We start from the raw sequence: 15,220 nt of genomic DNA, 5'->3' as shown, positions 1-15,220 counted from the left end.
GGAGATGGTTTTCTCTTGACTTCATATGTTTCACTTAGATGTCACACAGCGAGAATTTTCTGCAGGTCGCTATGTTTGTCAGGTTTGGATTTATAACCCATAGAAAAATCATCAAATTTGAAATGTAAAAAAAAATTGCTTTTGATTGAAACACTGAGTCATTAAAAATTTAAATTTGATTTATTTAAAACCGAAAATGGAAGAGTTGCACCTGCAGTAAAAAAACCCTACTTACTTGATGTTACATAATTATGTATCCTTTCAATGTTTATTGTTTAGTTTACAAAGCCAATTCGATTATATATTGAAGATGTTATTCCATGCATATCAATGCACATATTAAAAACACGATGAAGCTCAACAATAGAAGAATATATATTTAAATATTTTAGAAATTTTTATTGCTTGTTTTTATTTCATTTTACTTTATATATATGACTTGCATGTATATTGATGAATAAATAATATATTGCACTTTATTAACGCTGACATTTTTTTTATATTTTGAACAAAAAATAGATACTCTAAAAAAAGTCCTACCTACAACACACGCAATTTAGAAATGAAGCGTATAGTTTTCTTGATATAAACAAATAGAGTTGTTTATGTTTAAAGTTTTTAGAGCTGCATCTTTTATGATGAAAAGTTACTTCGAGAAAACAGTATTGTGATAAAACAGATTGAACGAGTTCGAGTGTAAAAAAAAAATACTAAGGTTTTTACATCTATTCATATTGTTGTCGCAAAGGCTTTTTATATAGATGGTCTAATTTATGAACGAAAATTGATAGGCAGCGTAACCCATTGTTCAGAATTCAAAATGTTAATGAAATCAACGCCTTACACACTATATATGTCATATTTATTTAAATTACCCGCAGAATTATCAACTCTGTTTTCAGGGCAGCTTTACTATGAAATTGTCACATACAATTATAGCATATCGTAGAGAAAAATAATTTTAACACAGTCAGATTGGTTTCTGTTATATACTCTTAAAGAAATTGTTGGAGCCTCCGAACCAGATGGGTTGATATGCCTGGTGCATGTCTACTGTATGATTTCGTCTTGAGGAGTCTCCGAGCAAGATCGATTGATATGCGTGGTAGAAGACAACTGTCTTGATACAAGGATCACATCTTATCAAACTATATTGCTAAGAAGGCTATTCACATCCTATTTTCTAACCATTGTTTGATATCGTTAAAAACTTGTTTCCTATCTTCCTCTAGTTCTAACACTAGGTGGTGAAGACAACCTGGATATATCTACAAAGAATGCATGAAACGTTTTCAGTAGTCAATATTAGGAAATATGTTTACAATTATATATTTACATTTTCAACTGTCTTTGTCTGTGATAACATTAAGAATCAATTCTGAACCCTAAAACCCAACAACTTCATAAAACATGGGCGTGTCTTATAGCATAACCGAGAAATGGTATATTGGCTGCACCGCGTAGTAATACATAGCATGTGCTAAATAAAAAATAGTCGTTTTAAAATAATGTTGTTTTAAAGTGTACAAATTGGAAATAATATAAATATAAGTAATAAGAAATGATTCTTTGAATATTATGAGGAGATAATTTCGGTCGGAGCGTGGTCAAATCTATCATAAACTTGAAGCCATTCGAATGATTCCTTATTTCTTAATTAAATTTTACATGATACGCATTATTCCGCTGATGGCACAATTGTTTATGAAAGGCCATCAACCAACCATTCAACAGAGAAAGTAGACTGATTACACTCTCTCTCTCTCTCTCTCTCTCTCTCTCTCTCTCTCTCTCTCTCTCTCTCTCTCTCTCGTGCTATCTAATCGTCAAGGGGGGGGGGGGTGTTGAGCGAAATTAATCAACAGTTTGTTGAGCGAAATTAATCAACAGTTCTACAACATCGTCACACGCCCTATCAGATGTACATGTATTCTTCTAGGGGCAACATTAATTTGCGCTTATAGGGGTCATTATCAAATATGCAGCCTTTTGCGTCAGTGTCAATTTAAAGGGGGAAAAATAATGTTCTGGGGAATATATACAGTACCATTGGATTTTAGAAACTTAAACCCATATTGTTGAACAAATAAATCGACAATTTTACTGCTTAAAGTATAAAAAAAATATTATTTGTTATGAGATTTCGGTGAATTTATGTTGTCATTAAATTTTTCCAACGTCTTTAACCTACAATATCTTCAATAATATTGATGTTTTATTCCAAAAATCGCCGTTAATTTTCAAAACAACATTCATATTTTAATTTCTGCTATGCTCCTTAACAAGTTCTCTTTTAAAAACAATGAATTTGATGAGATATATGCTTGTACAAAAAGTTTTTGTCATTGGTGTTACAAGGCAAATTATATAAAAATATCTTAAAATACATCAAGTAAATAATATTGTACTACAGTTGGAATCCCCCAGATCATAGTGACATCATTCCCTGCTACTAAAAAGATAAATGTATCAGTGATGACATCATTGTGATAGAAAATATGGCAGAAAATGTTAGTATGCTCCGAAAAATACAATGTAAACTGTGTCAGTGGGATAACGTGCTATTTAAGGTTTTCTATTATGAAAGAACAAAAACGTTTTTCACATAAATGATGAATGTTTATCACATTATAACATAGGCTATGTAGCTTAGTGTAGTATCTGTTCTCTTGGGTCATACTGCTACATTTACTATGGATACATCAGTGGTATAACGGTCAGTGGTGTAACCAAAAATTGTTGTTACACCACTGAAAAAACTGTTACACCACATGACATTATTTAATTATTTTACTTTTTCTTCCATTTCATTTATATTTTGAGCATTTTGAACAATTGTTATTTATCAATTTTACAAGTTAGACACTGTCACAATAAAGAAAGCTTGACTATTTAATTGCAATTGTGTTTTCTTAATCTGGAAAATGAGACCTGTTACACCATTGACATTATTTGAAACACCATTGACATTTTGTATGCTCTAATTATGTTTTACCCATTTAAATACTTGATTGAAAGATAAAAGTGAAAACAAATTTATTCTAATAAAGAAATGAAATTATCCACATCATATTTTTATTAAAAAATCGAATTTTTTAATGACTTATAGTGTACAATAATATACGTTATTCCACTGACATTTCACATTCCCTATTATGTTATACTAAAATCTTTCAAATACTTAAAGGTAACAAATGCTAGCTGAGCTTCAAAAAACATATATAGACAAAGAGGAAGTGTATATGCATTGTATGCATAGATTTTGGAGAAAATTGGAGAAATTTCAATTTTATTATCCAAAGTGTATGATTGATATGAGCTGGTATAGTATTGAAGATGTTGTTTGTGAGATTGATGTGCCGAAGAAAGTTCGAACTCGGTACAAGGTGGATAAAAGTGTGTGGATGCCAATAGTAAAAAATATAACATCAAAGAATGAGTGAATTCATGTAAAAAAAACATCTACATGCCATTTTTGTGTCAGTGGTGTAACAGTGATTATAAGTGGTGTAACAGTGTGTCTATCTTCAGATTATGAAAGAAAGAGGCACGAAAACTTTTATTTAAGATCAAATTTTTCATGTTTTAAATGCAATCAAAAATAGAAATTAGTTTATAGTTATAATTATTTTAGTAAAATTTAACACACTTATCTCTTATTTATTATCGCTAGGTCAGTGGTGTAACTTTAAGTCAGTGGTAAAACATAATAATCAGTGGTGTAACGTGTACATTTTTCTCCAAATAAAATTAACTGACAATGATTCATGTATATTTGAAAACACCAGTGCATTTACAATAATGTCTTTTTTATGCTCCATTAAAAGAAAAATCCAGTTGTGTTCTTTTTAATGCTCAAATTAAAAATTTGTTGAGTAACATCAAGACTTTGTCCCAAATGTTATGTTGGTCACTATGTAAATGTGTCAAATATTTTCTGTTATCTAATTCTAATAACTTTAAATGAAGTTTGTTGATATAAACTTTATGTCCATCATTTTAAAAGAATTATTTTATTTTATTTAAGAATTTTTTCCTATACTATATGCCTGTTACACCACTGACAAAATTTTCACAGTTCATTTAATTTTAGTCTAATTATCCACCAAATGGTAGATTCCAATGTTTGCAAATTTTTAGATGTTATACTTTATTGTTTGTTAAATGTGTTTTTTGCAATCAAAGTAATTTTTTCACCAATAATTTTCTCATGTTTTACATATTTTAAAAGTCTGCATATTTTGATAATGACCCATATATTTTCTTAATAAACTTCCTGCTTTACTGATTCTAGTATGGAGATAGAGAGTAATGGACTCAAAAGAACACCATACATGTCTGTATATACAATAGGTTCATTGTGTTATGACGATGACTTTTTGCATTACATATACATGTACCTTAAGTTCTTTATCTTGACTTGGCGCCTCGTCATACAGTGTCTGGGAGAACTTGACGTCACTGATTGGGTCAGCGTCACCATGGAGAGCGAGGAATGGCCAACTCACCAATTTAATGTTTTCTTGGATTTTTGCAGCGCAATTAAGCCAGGCTTTTCCAAGTCTGCAATAGGATATAAAGAAAAAAAAACCGATATGAGTTTCCACAACTGATAATACATGTATAACAAATCCCATTAAACTCTTAAGGCCAATATTATTTTATATTATCAATCAATATAATAAACAAATGGCGTTGTTTGTTTTTGTTTTTGTTTGGTTTGTTTTGTCAATTTCAATATTAAACAGTTTGAACATCTATCATATTGTGTGTTTACAGTGGTTGCTTGTTTTATTTTCATAGATATATGGAGTGAAATCAATCTTTATCTTAGATATCTGTATGCTATACTTAACCCTGCTTTAAATGCCGAGTGGAACATGGGATCATTCCTAATGCTCTCAACCTGTAATCAAAGTACTGAAGAACTGACGGGAGTTGATTTTGTCGATGTTTATTCATTTTAAAATCAATGATATTCTATTTTGCATGACAGGTACATGTTGTTTCTAATTTGAATTAAGCACAGTTTTATAACAAGAATGTCGAGAAACCCCCATATGAATCATGTTAAATAATATTTAAAGATAAAATTAATTCAATCAAACTATGTATCAGTGATAGAAATATTTCTCGAAAATTGTATAGATCCAAGCAATATTGAATTCTAGTCTCGTTCAACCAAACGTACGACTGACACCGTAAATCTCCGACAAGGATTTACGGAGACAGTCGAGCGTCGAGTTGAACGAGACTATATTGAACACTGGCGTAGGAAAACATACGACCATAAAAAATATTTTAATTGTTCGTACAATTCATAATCTGACTATTTTCAAGGTATTTATAAATAAGTTTCCTTGAAAAACAATGCTTTAGCATACATTACATCGAATTCATCAATTATTTTTAAGAACTAAGTCTTGTCAGCAACAATGATTTGTGATGAGGTCCAAACACTGTTTCACTTTCGGTTTGTCTGAGTAACTGCATAGGAGAGTTGATTAAAATCAACTCCCAAAAAATGAGATATTAATCGTCATCAAGCAGTGATATATCTTTTTATTTAAAATCCGTCATCGCCAAAAGTTATTTATTTTCAAACTCACTGTTTTAGGATCACGGGACACCTCGTTTGGGTCAATGTGAAAAAGTACCCGTTGAGGGAACACTTTTGCGACGATATTTTTCAAGAGAAACATCTACAACAAATTGATAAAGATCCCTTTATTACATGCATAAATATAGAGCTGAAAATGAATTATCAATTTATTACATGTGGTTTTAAAATTCCCTATTTGCAATGCAATCATTACGGTGGTTACCAATTCTTTACAATTTTAAAAAGTTTCTGCGACTGAAAAGTAATAACATATATACTAGGATAAATCTGAACTATTCTGTCAATTAAAATACTGTAAACGTTTTATATTTAGCGTGTAGGATATTTGGCGGAAAATGATTTTTGAACAAGTTAGCGTAGATTTGATTTAGCGCATTTCTAAATGTAACTTTTTATGTACTAAAATATTTTAGATTTGGCGATGCACTTGATTTAGTGGACGCCGGTTTCCGCCAAAAACGCTAAATAGAATACACAGCCAAATGTAATACGTTTACAGTATTGCTGAAAGGTTACTTAAAGGTAAGTTAATAGCATATTTTTGTTATTCAGACATATTTCCTGACTTTTAAGTTAACATTCAGTTCACCGAATGGTTTATCATTCGGATTAAACTATCGGTATTCAAAATGATATAATATAAACTTGTAACATTTACTTCACATTTAGAGGGAAAGCCCCTGGACGGAATGACAAATGGTCCGGATGTTATGATGCCTGTGAAGTAATCTGGTTTTTCCAGGCCTGCTAAAAGGGCCATGGCGCCTCCCTGAAAACAAGTTTATATCGAAAAGTAACAGACAAACACATATACAGACGGATAGATAGATAGATAGATAGATAGATAGATAGATAGATAGATAGATAGATAGATAGATAGATAGAAAGTTTATATACCATTGAATGTCCAAACAGAAACAACGGTAAATCGGGATATTTTTTCTTCATTTGATCGCAGTGGTCAAAGATCGGCATGGTATATTCCTTAAAGTCTCCAACATGAACGTGAATCCCAGAACTTTTTCCATGACCAACTGAAAACCAAAATATAGGCGCATGAACCAAGTTGCAGATGTACTATAAACGATCATATAATTTAAGGGATGGTTTGATTAACAGTGTAGTATTTGTATTTGAATATGAATTTTGGTTGTGTATATTCAGAGAAAATTTGAATCAAAAAGACATTTTAGTTGCAGATAATTTAGATTCCATCTTAAATAAAAGTGCAAAAATTATTTGAGAAAAATTCTTTAAATAATAAGATACTCAATAAGATACATGTATTAAATAATAAAAATACACATTATAACGGCCAATCTTTAATTCAGTTTCTATCGATGAACCCGTAAGCAATTCCTCTAATGCATTTCTTACTAAAAAAAACGGCTCTCTCTTTATAAGAAGTCACCTGTTTGTTTGAAGGTAAAGAAAGATAAGAGAAAATACATGTGCATTGACATTTTAAATGCACATATAGGATGATAGAAGATAAATGTATGGGCATATTGCGTAGCGTTGTTGTGTTATTTTCAATTTATTCATGAAAACCTAAATAAGATACATTTTTGATAATCAAAGGTAGAATTAAACGCTGTATATGAGTTTCAATCCAAAAGGCATATTTGAACAAAACGTCTTACTGTGATCGTGGGAAAACACTAAGATGCCCAATTTTGACAGGAATTTTCCTAGTTCATCATAACACCCGCTATGTTCTCCAAGACCGTGAGAAATAAAGAGCAAAGCTTTTCTGAAACAAAGAAATGTAAATAATTATATAAATGAAAACTATTCATATATTTTAGAATTCGAATTTCCTTCGGATTTAATACATGTAGTTTATCGTAACAATTACCTCTCTATCTCCTTTGAATGTTCATCTTCTTCCGTCCATTTCCGGGCCCAAAATAGTGGCCCATCTTCCCTAAATTTTTCAAAATGACTGTTCGAATAACCAATAGCCATGAGACAGTAGTAAGAAATTTATGATTGCTTACCGATTTGACATAAGCTTAATGTGAAACTGGGAATTAGTTAATGTTCAATTATAGGACTCGTATCCTGTTGTAAACTTAAGTAAGACTACTTGCCTCCGGTATTCATATCCTCTTAACTTTCAAATTTTCTATATTAAGTGATGTGTTCAAATTTACTCCCTTTAACACTTCGCTGAGCTGAAATAATCAGCTTAAAATATTTAATATAAACCCATCTAGAATATGAACCATTACTTTTTAAAATATATCTGTTGAAAATGTCAGATAAATCATTTCATTTGTACTCAGTCTATCTTTAATTTATATAATATTCGTTATTTAACAAACAAAACAAACCCCCCCCCCCCCAAAAAAAAAAAAAAACAACAACAAAAAACAAAACAAAGCGGACAAAGAAACAGACAAACAAAAAAAACAAAAAAAACATTAACACCACACACAGGATAACGAAATTTCGTGACAAAAGAATTACATATACATTACAATTGTACTACATGATAAATGTTAACAAACGGTCGCTATATACATGTGTGTGTGTATATATATATATATATATATATATATATATATATATATATATATATATATATATATATATATATATATATATATATATATATATATATATATATAAAGAATTGACTTGTGAGATTTGATATCACAAAATTCAGATATGGAGCTTTTTTGTGTCAATACATGTTCGAGTCAAAGTTTTCAAAATACACCAAGGAAGAAACATGCATCATTTTAACGGAAAAGGTCTTACAGCAGTTTTGAAAACAAAAACTATTAACAATTATTTGCCGCCCGTTCTGGTGTGTTTTTTTTTCTTCATTTTTTATTTGAGGAAGATATGTATGAATAAACAATAATAAACACAGACACTAAACGATTTTGTTAAACGTGTTTTTGTATAAGCATGATCTTGTCAATACACGAGTAAAATCAACGAACAAACAACAGATTATATTTTTTGTGAAAAAACCAAAGAGAGAAAAATTTCAAGTAAGGTAAATTTATTTATTTTGTTTTAAAAAAAATCTACAAGAGATAGCAATGAAAGATACACAAAGTCGAATACCAACAAGTAAAACATAAGTTCAATCCCTTCTCCTGTTCATTGGTCAATCTTTACAATTCCTTAATGGTTTGCATTTGCTTATAAAACCAGTTGATGATGTCATCGAAAACTTTTGACCTCTCTTCTTCCGATTCCAGAAGCAGAAAATGATAAAGTCGAGGATAAACCTAAAACAGTAATAACAAGCTATGTTATACATGTGTTTCAACCCTTTCTATTGTAATACTACCATATTGATCATATAAAGACTAATATAAACAAAAACAAAATATCTTAATAGTAGATATTCGGAAAGATATTGTATTTGACTTTTTTTTAAATATTTAGTTCGAAAGAAGTTGAAGATGTCAAATTAAATGACCTTTATTTCCTTATCTGAACTTTTGACAGTATCAAATAATTCCTGGGACGATTTGACGTCACTAACAGGGTCTGCATCGCCATGGAGGATCAACAGTGGGCAGTCAATAGACTTTAACGTATCTTCAAGTCTCATGATGGCATTCATGAAGGCAACGCACCATCTAAACATATTGCAATTATGAAATTAAAGTGTTATAAAAATGTCCCGAATTAACGTTTCGATGTAACAAGTATATTATAAAAATAGTGTTGTTTCCTTTATTTTTAGATTTTAGAATAACTCCATGCAAACAAGTTTCAACGTCAATATAAGGAAATTTGAAGTTATCGTGTACGATAGCAAATTAAATAATATTTGAATTTTTATACGATTTTTTGTTCAAATGCCATTGAGTACATAATAACAGTTACTTTTTCTTTGTTAAGTAGAATGAAAATAAAGTATTTACATGCGTTAACAATGATTTTAAAACATGTTTTAATTAAACAACGTATGATAGGCAAGTTTTAAAGTAACTGTTACGTTTTCAAGGTTAAGTTGAAAAAAAATATAAAAGTATACGCTAACATTGCGAGTATTTCAATTATCCAAAGTACTAGGTAAGTAAAAAGAAAACTTACTGTGCCTTTACAAAACGATGTATAAGTGGGTCTTCTGCATATCTTTTAATCTATTTATAAATTGAAAAAAAAGAAGTCTTATTGTGTCCTATTTTATATCATAAACTGTTTAGCTATAATCGTATAACGGGTCTCATAGACATTTTCATAAACATACATAAACATATTAAAGTACAGTCAAACTTCGTTATCTCGAACTAGATGGGACTATTTAAAAACTTTAAGATATCCGACTATTCGAGATGTTGAGGGTAAAATACTAAAGAAATAAGAGGTGGGATCTACAAATCACTTTGTTACATCCATTGTATTCGGGATACCAGTGTTCGAGATATCGAAGTTCAACTGTGTATTCTATATCTTGAAACAAGTCTTTTTGTGGCTTTTTTTTTAGTTTTAAAAATAGTCTATATAAGTCAATTCAACTTTAAAAACGTGTAACCGAATCGCATACCACATTCAAATCCTTGGTTACTGTCCAAGGTTCAATGTCGAAAAGTTTCATCTGGGGAAATAACGTCCCTAGAAAGAGCCTTGTGCAGACCTCCTGAAAAGCATATAGAAAGAAAGGAATAGAGAACAATATATAAACCATATTATAGCCTGTACTTTGTCATAATCTTATTCTCTACAGCTTTAAGCCTTATATGACAGTAGCACATTTGGTATCATTTTCTTCTGGCAAAGCCAATCAATATGTTTCCATAACGAGAGTGTCCTGTCAACTCAACATTAACTTTTACAGGAAATGCAATTAAAGAACATGAACTAATGTTTATAAATATGACTAAACTATTTGCCGTACTATCAATACTTAAATTTAATTAAAATAAATTATGTTGTTCAGCACTACCTTGTAAACTCTTATCAATACAATTGGTGAACCTAAAACACTGTGCCGGATAATTATGTAAGTGCCAATGTGACATTTTTGCACCGGACTAAGCTGCATAATTATATTAAAAAATTCAAATATGCCATAGGATAGACCATTGCCTAAAGAGTTTTTAAACACTTTTGTTATCAATGTATCTCACCTGTCATGTGATATATTCACCTTTCAAAACTAAATTCCTACAGGAAAATAATTTTTCATATAAAAACAAAAAACAAAATTTTCCTGCAGGAAATTTGAAATTTCCTATCGGAATACAAAAACTTCCCATGTGAATTTCAATTCCGATAGGATTTGATCAAATCCGATAGGAAATTTTAGTTTCTTATAGGAAAACTACCTGACTGAATCAAATTCCTACAGGAACTAGCTTTCTCCTATAGAATATATTATTAAAAATTCCATTGGATTGTCAATATTTCCTGTAGGAGAACCGTTTCTCCTATGGGAATTATCATTTTCTATCGGATATTTATTTTTAAAAGTAAATATCTCACATCTCATGTGAAACATACTAAATACAAAAGTGGTTATATACTCTCTAGACAATAGTTTATGATTTGGTATGTACGGATTTTTCAGAAACTGCATCTTAAGCGGGTGCAAAAATGCCACCTTGGCAATGGCATAATTATCCGGCACAGTGTTCTAAACGATTTTTCATAACCATATGCATGCTAGCTGATCGCATGGAATGTTGACACAATGACACAATTTCGTTATAGAATTTTTAACCATAAGAACAGAGATCAGATTTAATGCAAATATTGTATTCAAACTACAATAGGTAGAACCGACGTAAAAAGTATTCACTCTCTAAATGCATTCATCGTGGTGACATAATGAATAAATTGCAGATCAATGGTATTGGTATTGTTCTATAACAGTTAACCCAATACATACATGGGGTAAACATTTTGTTATACACGGTGTGTTAAAAAACTTAGAACGGTTAGACTATGTAGGACATAATTTGCATTCAATATCTGATTTTATTCTTCCAATGGTGTAAGTATCAAATTGTAATCTTACTCGTAGAAATGAAGGTGGTCCTCCAGTGGGCAGGAGTAAAGTTCCAGATAATACCAGTCCCTGGAACAAACCTGGCTTTTGGACAGCTGCTAATAGTGCTATCGTAGCTCCCTTGAAAATAATAACATTTGCTAACTGATTATTTTTTTTATGACATACTGTAAAAGTAGGTATTTAGTAGCGCGGTAAGCTATAAAAAGCGCTTGAAATAACCCCTAACTTATGAAAAAAAATTAAAACTGAAAAATGGTAAGTCATGCATCCACGTAATTAATACACACGCGTATTGTTTGACAGTAGCAAACGCGTACTTAACCATCCGCGTAAATAACCACTATTACAGTATAAACCTCCCTGCCATAAAGCATATTAAATAAAACTCAAATAGCTTCCTTTACGACCCCTTCTCTAAACTTTTATTTAATGTCACATCTTAATAGTATTATGGTTTTTTCTTGTTTTGGTTTGTTTCGTTTTGAGCTTTTTTCTTTGCTTTAAAATGAAACTGTAATTACTTGTATCTGATATAAGAAAATACATCTATATACTAGTATTTACCACTGAATTTCCGAACACAAATATGGGTAGGTCGGGATATTTTTCTTTGACTTCGTTGCAGTGTTGAAATATTACAGACGTGTATTCATTAAAACTGTCCACGTGGTTATGGAACCCCTCGCTTTGACCTTGTCCGACTGTACAAATAAATGACTGAATGTTAAAATCATAGCATTGTGCAATTCTAATTATTATATTGAGTTTTCTCAAATTTAAATGAGTAATCATACTGAATATTAAATGAACCATTTAAATAACCAAAACCTTAAATCCAAATAATACTGATTTTCATGAAATTCGCAAAGATTTTGACAGTTTGCATTAGTTAATATCAGTTAACATCTTCAAAACAAATACTTAGATAAAGCGTTTCGTGTATAATATTGATAGTAAATCCAAATTTCAGAACATTTATGACCTGTAGTTAACAAACGTAATGTACTTCAGGCCTACCATGATCGTGTGTAAAAACGTAAAATCCAATTTTGACTAAAATATCAGCTAGGTCCTCGTACCAAAGACTGTGGTCCCCGATTCCATGGCAGATAAACAAAACCCCTCTAAAATGCATTAAACATAAAGCGTATCTCTTGAAGGTTTAACAATCCTCTTTTTGAAGAAGAATTAGGATACATATAGATGAATGTCAAAAATAACTAAAATGATTAAAATATATTTTCAAATTCAATTAACCTACGCTGTCAAGAAAACTAGCATATTATTGTAACATAAAGAAAGATTGTTTCCTGCAAAAACAAAACTTTCCAAACACAGCTTTTCAAAGTACCTTGGTTTTGCAGTAGAGTACCAGTGTTTACAGAATATCTTCTTGTAGCCATTGAAAGTTCTAGTGAACGACTCCGAGAGCAGCACAGATCTAGAAACTGATTTGGTAACCCTCCTATACGATGGCAAAAAGGATGGCTTTTCTTCGTAAGAGTCCATGTCCAGTGTGTACAATCGTCTGAGTGAGGGAAAACTAATCCCGGGGGAAGGCGGCAGAGATTCGACGGCAGATAGTCGCATTACATATGCATTGAAACATCCATTGGTGGTCACAAACAGTCAAAATCCGTATTTTGTACACAATATGAACATGTCCTTGTACATGTACTTGTATATGTAGAGATTAGTTAATCTGTCAACTAAGTATCCGTGTAGTTAAGCAACAACAGTGAACTAAATAAATGTTAATGCAAACAGTGTACATGTATATGTTGTGTAATGGTTAAAATTATACGTGGTATTTGCGCGAATCGCGTACCGTATATTTTACCTGTGTTTATTCTATTTATAGAGTTTCTGTTCAGCGCAAATTCTTTTTTTTAGAGATTATGTTTCTTTAAACTTAGTAAAAATATCTTTTATATATTTATATATATAATTGATAATTATCATCATTTAAAGAAAAATAAGATACATGAATATGTAAATGTACTCAGTACATACTTAAATAATTTGTATATATATTAAGATAAGTAACCATTGATAAAAAGTTGATATGAATCATAACAAGCTAACTTTTGTGTTTTGTGTTTGGAACTTCAAATCATGAACTTGCTATCCATTTATTTCGTTTGAAGTTGATTGAAATTTGCATGTTTTTATTCATGTACACACGTTTTGCAGCAATTCGATAGTTTTAGAGAATTATGATGACTACATATAGATAGGAAATGAAGAAATAAACAGCATGTATAAAATTCACCGTGATGCATTACACCAACGTCCATTGAGTATGATTCCCTCTATTTCCTAGGTAAATTAATTGTAATCCATAGTTACATAGAAACTGACTGTGTTGAAATCACGATCAAGTTCTAACCAGTTTATCGATCGGCCAAAACCTTTAGTAACCTACATGTAAGAAAAATCACTGAACGCACGAAATTATAATCATGATGATTTCAGGTTCATTTTCCAATTATAAGACGATTAGGCTTTTTTAATCTAACATACTGTTGTAAAGTTGTTGTTTACTCTTTTTATCTACTGTATTTAGAAACTTAAGGCAAATCCTTGATAATTATTAACTAAACCGTATTTTTATGTTTACGGTAATGCAACCGTTAAAAGATAAGTGCATGTGGTAATTACAAATGTATTGTTATCTATACTACTATATTAAAATAATAGACTCGAATTTTTGGGCTTTAATACCGAGAAATCGGAAGAATACTGTCTTTTGTTTTATACATTTTAAACAACATTGGTACTTGAAGATTACCAATTTGTTTTCATTTTTTCTCAATCAAGCTTCGCTGATTAATAATCAACGAAAATTACTTTAAAAAATCCGGAAATCATCTGCATTTTTTGGATTTTACAATCTTGCGCATGCGCATTACATTCACACTAAATCACGGCAGGCTCTTTAGTTTATGTTTCCACAATATCACATTTGCATGGATAAACTCAAAAACGATATTATAAATACATGTAAATTTTCATTGAAAATTTGTCATATATTCTGTTCATCAAAGGAAATACAGGAGATAAGTCTAACTCAGTGCATTTAATATGAAAAATTCCGAGAGTTTTGAATGTCAACATGGTGTGTATTTTCGAAGCGAGTAAAAAACGTTGGTGAAAAATTGTTGAAATCTTCATTAATATGAATTAAATTTTTTGATGAAAGATATTTACAGCCTCAAAATGGTTTGTTGTGAATAATTTACATGTATCTGTTATTTTCAATGCAGCTTCATTAATAATCTCCAAAATTCTGCAATTTTTTGCTACATTACGGGTATATTGAATGCAAAGTCAACCCTTGCTCGCACGGGTCAAAGTCTAGTTTAATTAAAACGTCCACACAGAAATGAATCTTTTGGTAAGATTACCCGGAAAAGCTTTTACAAAACCTTTACAAATTGTCTACTTTTGATCTGTTAATAAAGCCAGTAAAGATTCAATTTACTGTGGAATATTTACAGTTTTCTGTGTCTTTATGAAACCACACCGAATCAGATTTGTTACGTAAAGTTTAATACTGTTCATCAGTGACGCAGATGACGTTCTGTTGGGGCGCAATTAGCAATTGTTGA

At 30.7% G+C, this 15,220-nt stretch overlaps 1 protein-coding gene across 1 annotated transcript; it reads right to left on the bottom strand.

The window, feature by feature from the left end:
- Positions 1-730: 730 nt before the first annotated feature.
- LOC117682430 (uncharacterized) lies at positions 731-13,330 on the bottom strand. The gene is made up of 16 exons (XM_034449952.2): positions 12,961-13,330; positions 12,627-12,733; positions 12,174-12,310; positions 11,616-11,726; positions 10,143-10,235; positions 9,689-9,738; positions 9,066-9,228; positions 8,759-8,871; positions 7,482-7,550; positions 7,267-7,376; positions 6,521-6,657; positions 6,282-6,392; positions 5,610-5,702; positions 4,857-4,906; positions 4,401-4,563; positions 731-1,268 (listed from the first exon to the last, which is right to left on the bottom strand). The coding sequence occupies exons 1-16, from the start codon at positions 13,197-13,199 to the stop codon at positions 1,170-1,172; spliced, it is 1,845 nt and encodes a 614-aa protein (XP_034305843.2). The 5' UTR covers positions 13,200-13,330; the 3' UTR covers positions 731-1,169.
- Between the last annotated feature and the right edge of the window lie 1,890 nt (positions 13,331-15,220).

The sequence above is a fragment of the Magallana gigas genome, chromosome 4, assembly GCF_963853765.1.
Source record: "Magallana gigas chromosome 4, xbMagGiga1.1, whole genome shotgun sequence".
NCBI classification, from domain to species: Eukaryota; Metazoa; Mollusca; class Bivalvia; order Ostreida; family Ostreidae; genus Magallana; species Magallana gigas.
Note: the sequence above shows the minus strand (reverse complement) of the source record. Positions and strands in the feature narration are given on the sequence as shown.

Bases quoted from the DNA above. Each gene is read 5' to 3' on its own strand.
- LOC117682430 (XM_034449952.2), bottom strand. From the start codon at position 13,199: ATGCGACTATCTGCCGTCGAATCTCTGCCGCCTTCCCCCGGGATTAGT. The intron at 12,311-12,626 runs GTAGGCCTGAAG...TTATTTGTACAG, and splicing joins CGTTTTTACACACGATCATG to TCGGACAAGGTCAAAGCGAG. The intron at 1,269-4,400 runs GTACATGTATAT...CATTCTTTGTAG, and splicing joins GTCAAGATAAAGAACTTAAG to ATATATCCAGGTTGTCTTCA.